The 22,376-nt window shown below is 33.0% G+C and overlaps 1 protein-coding gene across 2 annotated transcripts in view; it reads left to right on the top strand.

Annotated features, from left to right (window-relative positions):
• LOC127716352 (cingulin-like) overlaps window positions 1-22,376 on the top strand; it is a 90,761-nt gene continuing 68,385 nt past the window's right edge. For both annotated transcript variants that reach the window (XM_052222522.1, XM_052222521.1), the window contains exons 1-6: window positions 1-110; window positions 2,227-2,620; window positions 5,631-5,726; window positions 11,112-11,168; window positions 15,560-15,615; window positions 19,291-19,389. In XM_052222522.1, coding sequence (XP_052078482.1) covers window positions 2,261-2,620; window positions 5,631-5,726; window positions 11,112-11,168; window positions 15,560-15,615; window positions 19,291-19,389 — 668 coding nt within the window. In that variant the 5' untranslated portion in view covers window positions 1-110; window positions 2,227-2,260. The remainder of the gene's footprint in view (window positions 111-2,226; window positions 2,621-5,630; window positions 5,727-11,111; window positions 11,169-15,559; window positions 15,616-19,290; window positions 19,390-22,376) is intronic.

The raw sequence follows: 22,376 nt of genomic DNA, 5'->3' as shown, positions 1-22,376 counted from the left end.
CTTGACAAAATCTGTAAACAAGACAAAAGCACGCAAGCATGATGAACGGGTTGCATCTGGACTGGGGGTAGCACCGAACAGATATCTTGTCAGACATACAGAATAACAAGGTAAAGTTACAAACCAATCTACTTCTTCAAATACTATATAATTCATTGTTGAGGATATGATGTATTTTATAATTTATACTGCGCTGTCGTGACTTGTTAGTAATTTGGCGCTACATATAAAAAAAGGGATATCTAAAGGCGATTCCTGAATTAACCATTTCGAGTTCATTTAGATAAGAATTCCTACACAAGTTGATTCATGACCAATATAAGTTAAAAAAATAAGCCATCAATTTACTTTCACTTTTGATAGTTTAATTACCAGTATAAAAATGCACGGGTACGAGAGGTACTTTTATAGTGTATTCAGTATATATATATATATATATATACATGTACCTGTGGTTAAATGCTTGTATTTTTGTTACTGTTACTATTGGATCAAATACAAACAGATAAAATATTGTACAACACAAATGTAATCAAGGATAATGTAGGATGTATGCTACATGCTCAGGCTACATGCATGAAAAATCATATGGTCATGTGTAAAGGGGACCGCTCGATAATTCGAAGTTTCATTGGACTAAAATCTTAAATGTGATGCCTCCGTCACACCAAAGTCGAGTCGTTCTCACTGCATTCTGCAAAACTGTAGCCAAACGGCCTTAAACTTTGTACAAACAGAGTGGACCTAGTAACAACGTTTTACGGTCTGTTTTAGTGTTTACGAACTTCGTGGACGGGTTTGGTCGGGAATGGTGCTCCAGAACTTTGAGCCTGCTCAAAATTTCTGGGCGACCATCCCGTCCTGCATTTTAGACGGAGTGGCAACGTACTTAAACATTGTTAAACGAGATGGACGTACTACGAACGGAACTGTCGTACTTGGCACGTACTATGGACGTGTGAAAGGTGGTGTTGTCAGGTGTCAATTTGATGTACGTGTGCACACCGAAGCGATCCGTTCGTAAAACAAATATACCATTCACACACAGACCTCATTAGGTCCTTACTTAGAGCGTCTTTATATTCCGTCTAAATACGATCAAAATAAAAATAGCAAGTTCTGAACAAGTTAGCAACACGTTTTTAGACAATTCTAAAAGTTCGCAGTAGGTTCTCGGTACGCTCTACTCGTTTTGAGTACGTTTATTGTGTTCTTATGCAACATAAGAACACAGAACATAAACCCCGTCTGTAGTACAATCAGACTATGTATGGTATAAAAAGAGGCCGCCTTCTCACTGGTTCATCATTTGATTACTTATATGCAGAAACATTGATAACTTTGCAGCTCGAATATAAACGGACTGCAAACGGGATAAAAACGAGATGAACGTATCGAGAACGTTTTAAGAACAACTAGGGTCGCATTAAAGACATTACGGTCTCACCAAAGCTATACGTTCTAGCCAGACCACAACCCGTTTTACGTATGACGGTTTCGGACCGATTTTGAGAACTAGAGCTTAAGCCACGTAAGTTCTCTGATTACTGAGAAGTAGCTTAAAATTCAAGTTGACCCAGTTAGAATATGTCATGTCAGTTGTATACTAGTTTCAATACACTAGAATTTCCGAATATCTGTTCAGAGGGGGATTACCGGCGTATTTTGTTCATTGTCACAGTGGAAATAGTCTCAACCAATGTCTTGCTTGTTCCTAGAAATACCAAAATTTGAATATAAAATTTAAACAAGTTGTTTTAACAAAAAATGAACAAAAAAGAATATTAATGGATCAAAGCGGACACAGAGGTGAAAGTTTGTACACATTAATACATTATCTTAGTGGGAAATAAAAGACCACTCTAATACATCTGCATTTTATTCAAATCTGAAACTTGCACTCACCTTTTGCTTGGTTAAGCTTTAATCAGGTCATGTTGCAGACACAGGGTCTTCAAACATTTATACTGTTAATTATCAACCATCATATTGCAAACTTAACAAATATTTTTTGGAGTCCTGTCACAAAGTTAGTTGTGATGCAGAGAGACGCAGACTCTTGTGTGACACAGGGATTGTGATTGTTGATAATTTGGTCCAAACTGATATAATAGTTTTTTTTACAATAGATTTTAATCACGCAAGTTATTTTATTTTACATATAGATTCAATCAACACGACTATTGATTTTGAATGGTTCATATGCAAACTTTGTTCTAATTTCAGGAGAGGCTTCACATAAAGTATTTATTAAGACATCATGAATTCACAAGGGCGTACACCAAACCCCACGAAAATTTATGAAGTGAAACAAAGACCCAATTCGGCCAAACGATGTTTGCAGACTGTCATATGCGAACAAAAATATAAACCTCACAAGACATATGCCAAGGCAGTAGTAGTGGTATGCGACGTAAATTGTAAAGAAAGAGTTAAATCTGCCTGTAATCTAGGAGAGAAATCTATGCCTAAACTAGCTGAAGTAAATTTGTATTCTATGAGAAATGAACTCGACTTGTTGTATCGTAGGGTTGATTCTATCATAAGGGATAAAAAAGCTGATCATAACCAGGTTTCAAATTGTGCTGCTGACATGGTTCAAAGGCTGTACGATCGTAAGGTAAATTTTAAACGTTAACGGTACCAAAATAAAATGTGTATATTTTATGGTTTCCTCCTGAAGAAAAATAGGTAGGAATTATTTTTTCTCTTAATTTTTGTACCTTGAAGCAAATGGGGACACCTGCTCTTTTGTCCCGATTCACTATAATACCAGAAGTAAGAAAAATAAGATATAAACCATTATTATAAACCCTAGGGTTGTAGTTCTTTGGCAAACAAAATAGGGAAACCCTTAACACAACTATTGTTATAGATACGCAATATAAAATACTGGTTGAAAAATTCAGATCAACAACAAAGCCAACAAGTATCTAGTGCATAGTACATGATTCTTGATTCCCGATGTTTGGGTGCCTATAAAGGACAAAACGAAATAGAAACGAAACGGGGGAAAAAAAGGAAAAGTAAAAGAAAACAAGTTTGAGCTTTCTAAAAAACTGTGGACTGCTTCGCTCTATCCTAATTTGAGGTAATATGTGTGCATGTGGTTGTTGAATTAGTATTCTGGAGGTGTGCCTAGATTGGCAGAAGTTATAAAATGCAGATTTTTGTAAGCATTGTATAGGAACATTGTTGAGCAAAAAAAATCGTGCATATTGCAGATTAACAAAGCAAATAAACACGTATTAATTGATATTTCAATATTGTATTTCAGTGTGCAATATATGCATAATAAAACGAACATGAATTAATGACAGTTGATCGGAACTGAAATACACATAGTTAATTTTCCGGCATTTGCTGTCTTATCCTGAGACGAGAAAAGTCTGTAATTCTTTATCTCAGTTAAGCCTATAGCTGTTGCTGTATCTCAGCCGCATCATAAAGCAACCATTCAGAATCTTTAATTATTTCAAGAAGGCGTGTATATCGACTGAAACTAATAGCTCCGCACCATGATGCGAAGCAAAAAGAAAAGAAATGAAACGAAACGAAACGAAACAGACAAACAGAAACGTGATCGAAACGAAACGAAACGAAACGAAACAGAAACGTGATGGACGAAAAAATAAAAAAAATAAAAAAATGGGCTAAACGAAATTAAATGAACCAAAATATTATATATGATGACGAGTCACGAAGTATAGAAGAAGAAGTTTAATTTTCCATTTAATGGGCTCACAAAGAACATATTTAAATATAAGACATTGTTTTAGACACACAAAAAAAACAATAATCAAGTATACACAAAACGAAATAAACATTTGTCAGGCACAACCAACATAAATAAGTGTTTTTAATGATTTGGCAATACAATTGATATTTATAACTTAACTGCAAAAGCCACGAAGGGACGGTACTGCATGTCAAGCAAGGCGGGTGACAGACGCACACGGTAAACGTGTTAAAAATATTAAGAGAAGATGCACTTGCACGTCATCCTCGTGTCTGATGCAAAGGAGTTGATAATACTGTAAGGTGACACGAATGCAGGAGGCACCAAGGGAGGATGCTAAATGACATGCTATATACTTGTATATATATATTCATCTTTTCCGCAAGTTTATTGTTTTCTGTTTAGTATTTAATTTATAATTAAGATCCATTTATTACATCAGTGATTCGTTTATTTGGCAATCGCCTATGGCAGTCAGCAGGGTTTAAGAACATTTGTTGTTCGACCTGTTAGTCAAATGCGTTTTGTTAAAATATACTTTTTCACTTTTTTGGTCTTTTGGAAAATGTTGTTTGTGCTGTATTTTGACCCCTCTAACAAGAAATTTTTTTTGCATGCACACGTATAAAAATTGCGGTTTTTATCCAACGCAATCATAGGTTTGAACGTTGTTTTCAATTTAGACTTGTTTATATATATATATATATATATAGGAATAGTTCTGATTGCCTATGATAAAATACACACAAACGTTCATATTATTATTATTGGTGAGTCTAGGCTGGGACTATTAGGTAATCACCCTGGCATCCTCGTCCCTAGAACTGAGAAGCTAGATCTATATTTTGCCTTTATCAATCAAATCACAAACAGATATTAATATATCAACATTTCTCCTCTGCTCAGGGGATCGTAATACATTGAGATATGATATCTTTCAAGACCAAAATTTGTCTTGGAAGTGCTGTAGCTACAGAGCTTTCCATCAGCACAATTGTGCATTTAGAGTCTCCACTGATCATCATAGTACTGGTACCATGAGATTTTTTTCTGTATAAAATTCCAAAGCCATAATTGCTTACAGAAGCTAAACTTGCTACACCTTTTATGTTTGTTAATAAAGAAGTTTTAAGGATCCATACCATGACGGAATTCAAGTTTGACTCGAGTAGCAATTTTTTCTCTAAATATGCCTTCTTCAGTCATGGAAAAGATTAACCAAAATTGTCAAGCCTATGCCAGTATCTGATCGTAGACTTTGCAATGTCATCAAAATGCGGACGGAATCTCCCTAGTCTAGAAATATGTTGCCCTGTTGCCAACACCACGTAAAAAATTACCAAATTTATTATATATTAGCTCCTTTTCGTTTTGTTTTGGATGATACTGATGAATTAGTGTTTAGCTTCCTGTGGCAAATATAACATGCATATCGGGACGAGAACACGTTAAGGTGATATAAATATGAATTCTGTTTTGTACTAGAAAGACACACGTACTGAGACGGATATTTAACATGCTCGTACTTCATAAGCCAACAATCCGCAAAAAGACATCCCCCTACCAGGTGACACATTATTCCAGCTCCGAGCAGACCATTTGTTGCTCTTTCTCTTAAATCCCGCTAAATGGCGGGGAAGCAGCAAATAAATAAATTTACAAGTTATGGTTTGACTGTGACCTGGCCCGATATTGAACGCACGACCACCCGCAATAGAAAAGGGTACACCACCACGAGACAACTAAGCCGATAAGACCATTCTGTTTGATGGCTAATTATAATTTTCTTAAGAGAGGGATATTCAAATTCATGTGTGGAAACGACTGATAATGCCATGGCAAAAAAAAAAAACAAAAACAAAAACAATTATATATTCTGTAATTTGATTAGATTTTAAGGAGAGACGATGCCTTGAAAATTAAATTCGATGACCAGCTTACACCAAAACGATCCTGTTCAGCTAATCCAAGGCGAAAGGATTCACCGGTAAGTACGTTATTATAAATGTTACTGACATTTAGTAAATGATTTATCTTTAAAAAAATTTCCCCTGGTCGTTTGATAAATTTTTATAGTCAACGGCTGTGTTTAGCCCATAAGTCAACATTGAATTGAGACGCCAAACGTTCTTTTTATTCCCCGATTTCCTTTCTATGATGACCTGATGACGTCTCACACAATAGAACACCTTTTTGCAGATCGCCGAAAAGGAAACGTTTGAATCGGCTCATAAATATTTTAGTCACATTTATAGTTGGCATGATTGAAATCGTTTATCGACACCTAATAGAGGTTTCCCGATTTGCTACCGTACCAACCGTAGTACGAACTGGGAGCCGTCATTAATCTTTTGAAATTAATTCATTAATGCCCTTCATTTCAATGTAGTTATATGAATCATTATCAAAAGTATTTGGATGATTTTTAGCTACAACTTGGTAAAACTTTCATGTAGATATGTTAGCTATTCATAACAAACGACATTTTGTGTACTCGATTATGCTTTCAACAAACAGTTTCAAGTAACCGTTGCAACGAACGGTTTATAATCAAGATTTATTTCCCCTGCAGAAAGAAGCTAAATATAAAGCACATTCATAGTTTATTTGATGTCTGCCTTCTGTATTGATATAACAGTATAAAATTAATAAGTTTGCTTTGTTGGGGAGTAGGCTTTTTGAAAACATAATAGAAGAGCTATTTTAACATACAAAATTGACCTCATTGAAAATGTATATTGTTAAAGGTAAATACAAAACCTATTATACTCTCTGTCTAGTCTACATGTACATGTGAAACATCGTAGGCAAAGATTTTTCTTGCAGTTAATAAATATGAACACGACTGGGCATGCAAGTATTTAGATAAAAATATATACATAATATTGGTGATCCACTACTTTGTTTTTTTTATAAATAATAGGAAGAATTCTTTGTAATTTATGACAGAAATTTAATATTATAGATTAATATAGTTGGTCAAATTTATTATCCATACCATTCTTATATTTTTCTGCAATTTGGTAAAAATCGTCATTCATACGTATGAGTAAATATACCAAAGTTATAAGTATGAATAAAGGATCAAATAAAATATGCACTAATAAAATATTCAAAGAACACAAGTGTCAGTACAAGTGTATTTTAGTATAATATATTATTGTCTTGTCTTGTCTTGTCTATAATAACTAACTGTCTATGACAATTATTCTAGTCAATTAAATTCAATGATTCAAGAAAGTTATTTTGTTTTGCATTGGCAACCGAATATAATGAATACGGATTTTTTAATATTTTACTGAATTAACTTTCTAGAATGCATTTCTAGAAGAGGAAAAAACGGAAGAATGCCCTTTTCTCGCCTCAATATGAAATCTCAGCTCCCTCATCCTCTCAAAAAAATCTTCTGCTGCAATGATCGAAATAGATTACTTGAAAAATAAACACTTAATTTCAAAATCATGCAAGAACTACTAGTAATTATAATACGAAAACTACCCAATTTTGACATGTTTACTAATATAACTAACACCAGTATCATGTGTTTTAGAAAGTAGTTTATAGTTATTATATTAATTATTCAAAAGTCTGTACGAAAACAATCTTTTTTTTGCTATAAATAAACGAACAATACCTATTACAAACAGAATTGCAAATCTATATTTAGAATCTAAAGGCCGTTTCAATTCAGTTCGTTTAAGGTCTGTTTGATTCATGCACTTGTGTATGACTAAATTATCTCATAAAGAATCATAAACAAAGTGGTATAGAAACGTTGAAATCGTAATCAAATAAATAGTTTACCTAGTTTTTTGGTGATAGACTTTTTATTTCTTTTAATTTTATCATGATGAATAAAATAATCTCCCGCATTAAATAATACCTCCAAATCAGCACTAGCGGTTGCGTTACGTACCAACCGTACCTGATACGTAGCAAATCGGGAAACCTCTATAATAGGAGGTTGTGCATGAACAATCTAATTACCAAATTTAGTTCACCGTGCAATAGATCTATGGCTCACCTGACCTCATAGCTTTGGCCAATCACTTTAGTCAAAATTGTGTTAAAAACTTAGTTTTTTTTAAAAAAAAAGGATAAATTCTAGGAATAATATTTCTTACTAGGATTTAGATGAAAAGTTGTCATTTGCAATTACGAAATGATTCTTTATGTCAAAATTATTGGTTGCCCTACATTAACGAAAATGCCCAGCAAAATACATGTCATAGTGCTTGGATTTTCACAAAACACATGTTAATTGAGAACACATCCTGAATTAATTGCTGGTGTCAAAATTTATGAAAAATGACAACCTATGAACATTTGTATGCATCATTCTCTTTGCCTCACATAAAAATGTGCAAGCGGGGGCCCTTGCTGACATGCATGTCCGTCGTCTCTTAGTTTTTCTTGCATTCATAGTGTTTGGATTAGTAATTTGATGTCAACTTAGTGGTATATGTATATCAAAGACAAGTGCTTTAAACTGGTATAAAGTTTTGCTTGATCTAATATCTTCTGGGCACAAAATTTATGAACGTTGATTTTATTTCACTCTTCTATTGGTTTTAAGAAATTGGATTGACTAAATATTACTCTGGGTCATTCAATATTCATATTTCAAAAATGTTTTTTCTCAATAATCTAAACCAACTTACTATTTATAGACTTTTAATTTAATTGCCTTTCTGCAATGTGTCAACATGTATTTGTTGCGCGTAACAGAAGTTCCAATGGAAACTTTTTTTTTAGAAATAATGAAGCCATACTATCCGTTCATATTGGAACATATGTAATAGTAATTTAATTTCGGATGTAACATGTCTTCTGATTGGCTGAAAGTTTTTTTGTCTATCAGCTCATTGACATAATTTTGTCATGTGACCGTGAAGTCATCAACGTTTTTTTCTTAATTTACTCCTACGCGTGTTATTCAGTGTGCACCACATTTTTTATGTTATTTCTTAATAGACAGAAAAAATATAACACTCACGCTTTAAAAGGGCGTTTGGTACCATTAAAACGTTTAAACACGCTGCATTTGTTTGCACCTGTCCTAAGTCAGGAATCTGATGTTCCGTAGTTGTCGTTTGTTGATGTGGTTCATAAGTGTTTCTCGTTTCTCGTTTTTTATATAAATTAGACCGTTGGTTTTCCCGTTTGATTGGTTTTACACTAGTAATTTTTGGGGCCCTTTATAGCTTGCTGTTCGGTGTGAGCCAAGGCTCCGTGTTGAAGACCGTACTTTGACCTATGATGGTTTACTTTTATAAATTTTGACTTGGATGGAGAGTTGTCTCATTGGCACTCATACCACATCTTCTTATATCTATTAGATGTCAAATTTATGTTCACCGATTTGACGCAAATTCTCATATTTTATTTATAACATACTAAAACGTATATCCAAATTATAAAAAGTCTGAAATAAACAATTTACAATGCATGGACTCGATAATGTGTATCAGTATTTCATTTGTATTTTAGTCTAGACGCCATCTAATTAACTATCAAGGTGACCTCCGAATACTGAAGACGGCCATATAACCTGATATAAACATAAATATAAATAGATAGCGAACTCGTGCAATTTGATTTTTCTAGGCCTGTTTGATTTCATATTATAGATTGAAAATATATGTAAATCATCGTTTAAACTGTATAATAATGAGTATTTGTGGATCAATTTATCAATCAAATGGTTTACCCTTGTTTCACATTCAGTGTTGACATTCTTTTCCTTTTAATAACTGAACACGCCGAATTCATGCGTAAGGCCATTTCTAGCTAGGGGGTTAAATTGAAGGTCACATGAATACGGATTCAATGAGGTCATTTCTAGCTAGGGGGTTAAATTGAAGGTCACATGAATACGGATTCAATGAGGTCGAATTATTCACTTGCAAGTGAATAATTCATCATCAATGTTTCTTAGCTTATTTTGACAAAATTGAACCAACCTGGCTGCTTAAAGCGAATTATTATTAATTTCACTATTGCACTTTCATTATTGATTGAACAAAAAAAAAAATCATATTTTAATTTTTTTTATATCTCGTAGCTAATGCCCCTTTAAAAGGAACCTCTATTTAATGACAACTGCACATTACTAATAAACATCAGCTACACGATTGGTGCCAACATTATTCATTTTATACAAGTAGACAGGAATTGCAGGGAAAAAAAACAATTTAAATTACAATGATAATTTTAGTTTTTATCCTCATCTGTGGATTAAACAAAAACTACCTGAATATTGTTAAAACAACAAACGAGTTATTGTTTGTAATTTGATATAAGTTCTGAATCATAAGTTTTTAAAGTGATAACCAATCAAAACATTATTAATAGAATATTGAGAAAACTTTAAACAGAAAGCCAACTGATTATTGTTTATTGTGTATTCTTACTGCTTAATTCCATGTGCTGATTTTATAACGATGTACGAAATGAACCTCTGACATTGTAAGTTTTGCAAATATATATATATATATATATAACTAAAAACGAAAAACTGTTCTTAGATAAACATGTAAAAAGGAAAGAAAAAGGCAGAAATAATATTACTCATGTTATTAGGTGCCAGTTGAACTATCAAATGCCGAAATGCCGAAATGACTCTAAATAGTATATTATACAATTATAGCCTTTGTATGAGGTCAATACAGAATATATCGACCCAAAGAAGTATATCAACCTCGGACTTCGTCCTCAGTCAATATACTTCTTTCAGGTCAATATATCCTTGTATATAATGATTTATTCTGACAAAAACTTTCATTTTCTCCTTTGATGTCTCTTCTACCAATCTAATTAAAATTATTCATTTTTACTCTTTTTTTGATAAATATACCACTGCATCGAGTGTGATACAATATTTATTCAGAGACAGTTAAATTTTCCAATTTAAAACGCAAGGCTCGCAGAGTGTTTTAAATATTGAAAATTAACTATCGAGATTGGATAAATATATCATATTGCACGAGATTTAGTGGTGGAATCTGTTTCTCTAATGATTTTTAAACAATTATGCAGACATCTTAATTGATCCATCTTTTCGAATGACCAGGCTACAAAAAGATGTGTTCTTTCTATGTGACGTCATCAAACATGGTCTCCTTTTTTTATGACGTCACAAAAGGAATTTCAGAGGAAAGCAAGAAAATTGACATCTTAATCGAATTTTGACCAATGAAGAACTGAGATAAAAAAAAAAAACACACATTGATTTAATAAAATTAATCAACAGGTCAGGAAAAGGATAAATCGGGTAAGAATTAGAGAAATTGTATTATATGTCTCTGATTTAAATGATTACTCTAACGGTGAAAACCTTTTTGTTTTAATTTCTATTACCTTACATTTACAGGACACCTCAGCCAACAGGTACAAATCACAAACAAGATTTTCGCGTAGAGATTCATATGTAAGTATAAAATATTGTGTCCGACTTGGAAGTGATGATAGTAAACAAATGATTAAATAATAACAAGTTTTTATTTTTGCAGTAGGATACTATTAAACTATTAAAATTTATTTTCAACTTTAATTTTTAGGGTCAAGTTAGCTTTTCTCATCCTTTGGTGTCCGGTGTTGTTTGTTTGTCGTTCTTGACACCCATTTACTCTTACAAAAATCTTCTCTGAAACTACTGGCCAAAAAATTTAACCAATCTTGGCCACAATCATCATTGGAGTATCTATTAAAAAAAAAAATGTCTGATGAGGTCTGCCAACCAACATGGAGAAAAATAGAACATAAAATCATATATGGGTAAAATGTAAGTTTTGTCTATAATCTTGAAAACCACTATAACTAGAAAAAATCTGACAGGGGTAGAAAAGTTAATAAGGTTGAGGTCTACCTATTGTGCTTTGGCATCAACATTTAGGTTCAGTCTGTGGTTTCTTTTTTTTTTGGACATCAATAACTTTGTCAAACCTACATGGAATTAGATGAAATTTGGACAGAAGCTTGTTTTTGACCAAAATACAGTATCCAGAGCAAAATTGTGAAAATTTTTATTTTCATTTTCAGTATTTTACTGATGAATGGACAGTTTTTTTTACATTTAACAAATTGATACAGTCTGGGGTTAAAGTTTGTTACACATCAAATACTTTGTCAAACCTTCATAGAATTTTATGAATATATTTTATGATTAAGAGTAATGTCTGAAGCACACTTTTGAAAATATATTTTTATTTTCAGTATTTTTCTGATAGATGAACTTTTTTTACAGTTAACATTTACTGACAGTCTCAGGGATCAAATTTTTTTGACATGATAAGTTTGTTAACTAACCTTCATGGATTGTTATGAAACTTGAACATAAGTTAATCTTCAAGACCAAGAAATAGCATCTAAAAAGAAAGTTTGAATCTTTTTTAAACATTCTGTATTTTACTGATAAATATACGCACTTTTTATGACAACATTACACTTTTACACTGACAGCAGCAATCTAAGGCGAGACACAGGGTTCCGCAGAACCCCTTACAAATTTTTGCCTATTATCTTGAAAAGCATAATAAATAGAGAGAAACTTAAATAGCAAAAATGATCAACAAGAAAAGATTTACAAATCAGTCAACATGGCTGAAATTGTCAGTCGACTCCTTATTGGAGTTATTGCCCTTTAATGACAATTTTTACAATTTTGTTTGCGTTTTTGCATTGTATCTTAAAAACTCACAGTAATGGATAGATAGAAACTGTTTGAAAGAAAATGATCAGCAAGACAAGATCACATGGCTGAAATTGTCAGTCAACTCCTTATTTGAGTTATTGCTCTTTAATAACAGTTTTACCAACTTTTTTGCCTATCATCTTGAAAACTTTAATAGATAGATAGACATATATTTATAGATAGCCGACCGTGCGAAGGCTGTATAGCCAGTCAAGGTCGTTAAAAACTTCCATCATCATATATACAAAAAGCAGAAATAAACTGGCACACAGAAAAACAAGATCTACAAATAAATCAACATAGCAGAAATCGTCAGGCGATTCTTTATTAAAGTTATTGCTCTTTAATGACAATTTTTACCAATTTTTAGTGTTTTTGCCTATCATCTTAAAAACTATAAAAGATAAGATACATGTAGACGTTTAAAAATTAATTGTGTCCAATGACCCTGCCTGCCAAACAAGATGGTCGACATGGCTAAAAATAAAACATAGGGTAAAATGCAAGTTTTGTCTATTATTTTGAAACCGTTATAAATAGAGAAAATCAGATGGGAGCAGAAATGTTCAGAATGCTGAGATCTACCAATTGTCTATATGCGTCAAAACTGTCAGACAACTTATAGGAGTTATTGCCCTTAAATGACAAATTTTACCATTTTTTTTCATTTTTGCCTATTACCTTGAATACTATGATAGATAGAGAGAAACTTTAAATGGCAAAAATGATCAACAAGTCAAGTTATACAATTAAGTCTACAATGGTCGAAATCGTCAGTTGACTCCTTATTAGAGTTATTGCCCTTTGATGACGATTTTTACCAATTTTTTGTGTTTTTGCATTATATCTTAAAAATTACAATAGATAGATGAGAAACTTAAATAAGCAACAATTATCAGCAAGACAAGATTTACAATTAAGACAATTTATAGGAAATCGTCCTACAACACCTGATTTGAGTTATTACCCTTTAATGACCATTTTTACCTTTTTTTTTGCATTTTGCCTTATATGATAAAAATTATAATAGATAAATAGACACTTTAAATCACAAAAATGATCAGCAAGGCAAGATCCAGAAATAAGTCAAATTTTGCTGATATAGTTAGTAGACTGTCACTCTTTGTAGGAGTGCATGATTGCCCTTAAATGAGGATTCTTTTTACCCTCTTTTGTGTTTTGAGCAAAAACTAAAGAAGATAGAGAGAAACTAAACAGACTAAATGATCAGTAATACAAGATCAACAAAACAGAGATTTTTGTCATGAATTCTATTCTTGTCTACAATGTTGGAGAGTGTCCTTTGTGTAAAAATATATGCACATAGACCAAGGTGAGCGACATAGGCTCTTTAGAGCCTCTAGTTTTGTTTTGGGTAAAAACTAAAGAAGATTGAGAGAAACTGTTGTTAACAGAATAATTTGATCAGCAATACAAGATCAGCAGAAAGATTTTTGTCTTGAATTCTATGAAATATGTTTATTCATAAAAATATTTATGAATTAAAATTTGATAACACAATATTGAAATGGAATGTAATTGAATAAGAAAATAAAAGCTGTCAACATACAGAAATTAATAAAACATTTTAAATGAGAGACAAAATCTTCAATACTTCTAATGATTTCAATCCGGTATTATACAGAAATTCAAAATTAAAGTTTAACTATAAATATGATTTTATACCCAAAATTGTATACTGGTTGGTTTACACTGTAACAAAGTAATGTTATAAACTAAAGGTGACAATATAGGCAACCAAAATAATTGAAGAAAAAAAATAAACTATTTCATTCTTGGTAATTGTACTGTTCACATCCACATTGAAAAATTCATTTCTATTTTTAATTATGTTAATCAAGTTACTGCATGACCCTACCATGCAGATAACAACTCAAATAATCAAAAGAAAAAGATAAGACCTCATTGGGCACTGTCCATCAGGAGAGATGATAGAGGCAATGTCTATGCAAACTATTTGTTATCTTTATTTCTAATTTGTCGCTGGTTTGTCCTTGTGATATCCAAAAAAACCTGGGGAGACACTGTTCTTTTCTAGTCCAAAATGTTGAAGAGTGTCCATTGTTCAAGATGCACATAGACCTAGGTGAGCAACACTGGATCTTTAGAGCCTCTAGTTTTAGTTCCAAAGTTTCTTTAAATAAAAGCTTTTTCTTTAAATAAATGCTTTTTTCTTTATATAAGTTAACTTAAGTGAAAATAAATTTGATATGATTTAATTGAGACTTGAAGTTATTCATGATTTGTAACGCAAAACATTTACATCTGTTCCTTTTATAATTATAATTATGGATTATTGTGACATGTTTGATGATGTATAAAATAACTTATATGTTTGGCTTTGAGCGTTCCTGATGAAGGTAAATCCAGAAAAGCGCTTCGGACGCATGAAATTATTAAACGTGTTGTTTTCAATTTTTTATAGAAGTAATATTTTTGTCATTTTATTATCATGGTAACATTTTAGCTGTATACTCTCTTTTTTTAATTAATTCTTAAACTTATGTAATACTATGGTATCTGGGACCACATAGAGTTTTTGTAGGGGTTCATGTTGCTCAGTCTTAGTTTTCTATGCAGTGTTGTGTGGACTGGTTTGTCTTTTTGTTGTCTTTCCTTTTTTGCACCATGGCGATGTCAGTTTCTCTATGACTAATGAGTTTTGAAAGTCCCTTTGGTATCTTCTGCCTCTTTTCTGACTTAAATTTTATTTGATATTCTTTAAGTTGCTGCTTTCCAGAATTGATGTAATTATCAGTTGCTATTCAGTAGTTATGAACTTTCACATGTTTCTTATTAATCTTTTTGAAGAAAACAGAAAAAACAACTATTAAAAGTTTCATGTGTCCAAATTTTTAAGTCCTATTCTGGATTAACCTTCATCAGGAATGCTCAAAGTTGAATATTTGAAAGCCGAAGATGTATCAGAACTGAAACAGTTGAAGAGCTCTTATGACAAAAAAGGACCTAAAATAGCGAAATCCATCTAAGATTGACTTTGCCTGAGGATGTTTAAACCTTAGTTTATGTCTAATTTCTAAATTTTTTAAAGGTAGAATACTAAAATTATTTTGTTAGTTTCTGAATGGAGTATTTTTTTCTTCCAGGAGCATGGTGGAGCCAAGGTTACTCTTCAGGTCAACAATGTGGAAGATGAAAAGCAGTAAGTAGTGTGATCTGAATACTTCTGTTTTAGTGTGTTTTAAATATGACACATTGAAAGAATGATGATTTGATTATACATCACCGTATACATTTTGTCAATTCATCCAAGCTGTTCAATATAACTTAAGGATGTTTGCTACTCTGTTTCAAAATAACAAGCTTTTTAAAAGACTGTTATAAATTGATAGTACATAAATAACGGAACTGAAAAAGAAGAAAAAATTATGGGTCTGTGTGCTTGCATTTTTTTTTTTAGATATAAGCCATTGAAAATTTGGCGGGAAATGATTCTCTCTAGATTTTTCATACAGTTAACATTGACACCTTTTTTCTTTCAAAAACGATGAAAAAATAACAAGGATTTTATAAGATTTTCAAAAACGACATTTTAAACTATATGTAATCAAATTATGGAAAGAAAAGTAGTGGTTAGTGGGCAAAATTTCTAATGGCACTACATGGATGAAACCAGAGGATTCCGAATATCTGGCAAAAAGTCAAAAACAAGAGGAGCCAACATCCTTAAACATAATCATGATAACATATAAGATGTACATATAAAAATCAATTTAACATAAAATGGTATTATATGTCTGTCAACATATTACTAAGTTATGGAATACATATGTCACTTCATAATCATGATAATATTGAGGAGACAGAGATTGAGTGTTAATGAGAAAATATCTTTAAGATAATACTTAGAAATGAGGGTCTGGATGGGGGTTAGATCATTTCTGAAGGGAGGATTGAAGGCTACCTTTAACATATTTAGGAAGGATTGAAGGCTACCCTTAACAATTATTTAGGAAGGATTGAAGGCTAAATTATAATGCTTTCATTTTTAAAAAAGACTTGATATTTCTGCAAATCATAAGCCAAGCATCAATACTGCATGCATGCATGACTACCATGTATGAAAAATGAGGTTGAAGTCCCATTAGAAGCCCAATTATTGGTTAGATGTTGAACTTAATAAATCCTATATCATTAGGTTTGATGTTTACCATTTACTTTAACATTCAATATAAGTGGAATGAAGTTAAAGGCTAAAATAATACTTTCATTAAAAAGACTTCATATTTCTGCAAATCATAAGCCAAACATGACTGTGTCGAAATTTTTGGTTAGAAGCTTACCGTAACATACAAAATCAGTTGAAAGATTAGTTTATTGGAACTGATGAAAATTCTATAGGATATTTAACTGAACGGATAAGAGTTTATATCGGTAACAGGTACTGGATAATTATTTGGTAACCAATAACTTTCAGACATTATATAAATAGTGAGCCACTATCATTTTGACTATCAATTTTGTCATTTTGCCTCAGTAGAGGGTCCATGAAGTACTGAAACCAGTTGGGCAATGCATCATCACTATGAGCTGTTAATTACTGTAAATTCAGAAATTATTGAGTGCATTTATTATTGCGATTTTTTGAAGAACGGACGAAAATGCAAGATTAATTATTGCGATTTCAGGAAAACGTGCCTACAGACATATGTATCACATATCTTAATACAACTTCTTACTATTGCGATACACATCCAATTTCATTTTTCGAATTAATAAAAACCTCGCAATAATTTCTGAATTTACAGTATGTGTTTTGGCATTACCTAGTTTTTACTGATTCTCTATTCTTTATTTTTTTGGCCTATTATTGGTTATTCTTTATTTATTTTGCCTTTTTGGGGCATTTTTTTATATTTGAGAGTTGGAAAGGTCTGCAGTGTTGCATCTATTTTAGAAACATGACTGGAAATGGCTTAAAGTTTTTCACCTTTTTAAAGCTCAAGTACCTGTAGTGTTTAGTTTTACAGTCTCGAATTTACATGCCTCGAACTTCTAAAAGTTTAAACTTATACTAAATTTCTGTACTACCCCTCCCTTTACATTGGATCTTCCTCAGAATTTAATTTTGGCTGCTATCCATGTGTATTTATACTGGTACAAGACAAGTTGTGTCTCTATGAGATGAAACATTTAGATCATATCTTGGAACCAGTAGGTAAACAAAACAAAATATCTATGAATATTATATACCTCCCCAAAAGAGGCGTGGTTTGTAAAAAGCTGTATTTACAAAGTGCAACCTTAAGAAGTCTGAATGCATAAGGAAATAAAAAGATGTATCAAATGCATTTACTAAAGCAGAAAATGGTTTTTAGAGTTGAAAAGCTAGGGTATTATGTCGCAATCAATTATCATCCTTACGTCATCCAGGAACTATTTATAAATCTCTTTGTCTCTAAAAAATCTGAATTTACAGTATCCATACTAAAATAACATTTGCAAATTCAGTGTGGTATTCTATTATTTCACCTAATTACATTAGGCTTTATTGCATTTTGTTGAGGATTAAAATAAAAAAGCCAACTACCATGACAATCGGTACTTTTTTCTTATGTTTTGCTGTTATACCACTGTTTCAGTTTAGAGGAGGGTTGAGCACTCACAAACATATTAAACCCCACCACACTCTATATGTGCTGGTCCCAAGTCAGAAGCAAATGATCACAGTCTTTGTTGCTGTCTGTCATATTTATTTTCTGTGTATTGTTTAACTTTTGTTATAAATGAGGTTAAAGGTTTTTTGTTTGAATTGTTTTATATTTTGTTAAGTCAGGGCCTTTTATATATAGCTGACTATACAGAATGGGTTTCTCATTGCTGAATGCTGTAGTTGTAGTTGCTTAAATCCATGTCAATTAGACTTTGTTAGATATTTGTTTCATTGGCAACATACAAGATCTGCTTATTTTTATACTTCATGTTTCAAGATTTTATGTTGACAGTAAAACTAGAAATATGCCATTCATTCCACAGAACTGCAGTACGACACATATCCCGGTACTATCCCTCTTAATTTTTTTTCTGTAAAAGTTTAACAAGGTATGCTTTACTTAATTTGTTTAGGCATAAAATACTGTAATTTCAGCAATCATTTCTTGCATTTATTATTGTGATTGCAAACGTCAGATTTTTTATTGCAATTTCAGGAAATGCTGCATGCAATTCATGCTATCGAAATTTAAAATATGAGCTTTTTTTTGCGAAACATGTCCCATAGCAATTTTCACAAAAAATAAAAACATTCCAATTCTTTCTGAATTTAAAACTGTTGCAAATGAAATACATAGAATTTTAGACTGCATGTTTGTATTTTAGCAGTATTATTATGTGCTTTTTGTAATGGATTGGAATATCTCTTGCACTCATAATGTTTCTAAGTCCTTTCAAAAAGAATTAAAAAACTTAATTCTGATGACGTATGACAAGATCTACTAGTGGAGGGAATCAGATGAAAATTCACATAAGATTATTGATTTTCACAATTATATTAATACCATAGATTTAATAGACATGATAGAAGTAACTAAACTTTTGTTCTTTTGTTCTTATATAATTTACACTCCAGTCATTCATCATAAACTAGACTAAGGTCTTTATATCATATTTTCTTTTAAATAGAGAAAGAAGGTATTATAATGCATCACTTGCATTTCAGAAGAAAAACAACTGCAAAATGACAGGAACCATACTGGTTGAAATAAAATTCTCATGAAAAGATACTGCTAGAAATGGTTAGATGTGTAATGCATGCATCAATGGTTCATATTTGATTCAAGAAAGAATGATTTTTAATAACATAAAACTTTAATTACAGCCCATATAAGCCAAAAAGACCTGACGATTTGGTCAGTCAAAAATTGTATGTAGAAAATGTAGAGTTGAAAAAAGCTGTAAATGATTTGGAGAAAAAACTGTAAGTAATAAAATGTGGTTAATGTTAATGAATGTGTGATTGAAATCATATTTTGATTAGAAGTGTTGTATGAATTTTACCACTAAAGTTCACAGTCATCATATGTGCACAAATTAATGCACTCATAATAAATGCAGTATAATAATATTCAGTGAATGCATTTTTTTTCAATTACAGACAGGAAGTCTTTTTATTTACTTCCACTAAATCAATTTAAAACACAGCTTTTATGGCCCTGCCGATCCTTATCCGTTATTCTGCAACGAACAGTTATACGGACCATTTTTATACGACCGCAAAAAAATTTTGCGGTCGTATATTGGTATGACATTGGCGTCGTCGTCGTCGTCGTCGTCGTCCGAAGACACATTGGTTTTCTCACTCTAACTTTAGTTTAAGTGAATGGATCTCTATGAAATTTTACCATAAGGTTAAATACCACAAAAGGAAGGTTGGGATTGATTTTGGGGGTTATGGTACCAACAGTAAAGGAATTAGGGGCCAAAAATAAGCAGTTTTGTAACTTCCAGACATAACTTGTGTGTTAGTGTATGGATCTCTCTGAAATTGTACTACAAGGTTCCATATCACAAAGGGAAAGCTGGAATTGAGTTTGGAAGTAATTGCCCAAAACGTATAGGAATAAGGGGCCAAAAAGGGGCCAAAAATAAGCATTTTTCTAGTTTCCAGACAATAACTTGTGTTCAAGTGTATAGATCTCTCTGAAATTGTACTGCAAGGTACCATACCACAAAGGGAAGGCTGGGATTGATTTTGGGGGTAATTGCCTCAAAATTTTAGGAATTAGGGGCCAAGAAGGGGCAAAAAACAAGCATTTTTCTAGTTTCAGGACAATAACTTGTGTGTAAGTGTATGGATCTTTATGAAATTGTACTACAAGGTTCCATATCACAAAGGGAAAGCTGGGTTTGAGTTTGGGGGTAATTGCTCTAAATGTTTAGGAATTTAGGGCCAAAAAGGGGCCTAAAAACAAGCATTTTTAGCTCACCTGGCCCGAAGGGCCAAGTGAGCTTTTCTCATCACTTGGCGTCCGTCGTCCGTCGTCCGGCGTCGTCCGTCGTCGGCGTTAACTTTTTACATTTTGAACTTCTTCTAGAAAACCACTGAATGGAATGAACCCAAACATGGCATGAATGTTCCTTATGAGGTGCTGACCAATTGTTGTTACTTTGTAGCAGATCCATCATCCAAGATGGCCGCCAGCGGGGGACTTAGTTTAACATAGGACCCTATGGGAAATGCATACAAATGACTTCTTTTAGAGAACCACTGAATGGAATGAAACCAAACATGGCATGAATGTTCCTTATGTGGTGCTGACCAAGTGTTGTTACTTTGTAGCCGATCCATCATCCAAGATGGCCGCCAGCAGGGGACTTAGTTTAACATAGGACCCTATGGGAAATGCATACAAATGACTTCTTTTAGAGAACCACTGAATGGAATAAAACCAAACATGGCATGAATGTTCCTTATGAGGTGCTGACCATGTGTTGTTACTTTGGAGCCGATCCATCATCCAAGATGGATGCCATCAGGGAACTTAGTTTAACATAGGACCCTATGGGAAATACATACAAATGTCTTCTTTTAGAGAACCACTGAATGGAATGAAACCAAACATGGCATGAATGTTTTATTATGAGGTGCTGACCAAGTGTTGTTACTTTGTAGCTGATCCATCATCCAAGATGGCCGCCAGCGGGGGACTTAGTTTAACATAGGACCCTATGGGAAATACATAAAAATGTCTTCTTTTAGAGAACCACTGAATGGAATGGAACCAAACATGACATGAATGTTCCTTATGAGATGCTGACCAAGTGTTGTTACTTTGCAGTCGGTCCATCATCCAAGATGGCCGCCAGCGGGGGACTTAGTTTAACATAGGACCCTATTGGAAATACATACAAATGTCTTCTTTTAGAGAACCACTGAATGGAATGAAACCAAACATGGCATGAATGTTCCTTATGAGGTGCTGACCAAGTGTTGTTACTTTGTAGCCAATCCATCATCCAAGATGGCCGCCAGCGGGGGACTTAGTTTAACATAGGACCCTATGGGAAATACATACAAATGTCTTCTTTTAGAGAACCACTGAATGGAATGAAACCAAACATGGCATGAATGTTCCTTATGAGGTGCTGACCAAGTGTTGTTACTTTGCAGTCGGTCCATCATCCAAGATGGCCGACAGCAGGGGACTTAGTTTAACAAAGGACCTATGGGAAATACATACAAATGTCTTCTTTTAGAGAACCACTGAATGGAATGAAACCAAACATGGCACGAATCTTCCTTATGAGATGCTGACCAAGTGTTGTTACTTTGTAGCCGATCCATCATCCAAGATGGCCGCCAGCGGGGGGACTTAGTTTTACATAGGACCCTTTGGGAAATACATAAAAATGTCTTCTTTTAGAGAACCAATAAATGGAATGGAACCAAACATGTCATGAATGTTCCTTATGAGATGTTGACCAAGTGTTGTTACTTTGCAGCCGATCCATCATCCAAGATGGCCGACAGCGGGGGACTTAGTTTAACATAGGACCCTATGGGAAATACATACAATTGTCTTCTTTTAGAGAACCACTGAATGGAATTGAACCAAACATGGCATGAATGTTCCTTATGAGTTGCTGATCAAGTGTTGTTACTTTGCAGTCGATCCATCATCCAAGATGGCCGCTAGGGGGGGAGGGGGCTTAGTTTAACATAGGACCCTATGGGAAATACATACAAATGTCTTCTTTTAGAGTACCACTGAATGGAATGAAACCAAACATGGCATGAATGTTCCTTATGAAGTGCTGACCAAGTGTTGCTACTTTGTTGCCGATTTACTGTTCAAGATGGCCACCAGGATATTTTATTAAATAACGGGACCAATATTAATCAGAATTTGGCCTCAATCATTATTTGGGTATCTGTTATGATTTTTATCTATCTTTACATGATTT

This window comes from Mytilus californianus, unplaced genomic scaffold (assembly GCF_021869535.1).
Source record: "Mytilus californianus isolate M0D057914Y unplaced genomic scaffold, xbMytCali1.0.p SCAF_9, whole genome shotgun sequence".
NCBI classification, from domain to species: domain Eukaryota; kingdom Metazoa; phylum Mollusca; class Bivalvia; order Mytilida; family Mytilidae; genus Mytilus; species Mytilus californianus.
This window is presented reverse-complemented; position numbering and strand designations above follow the sequence as displayed.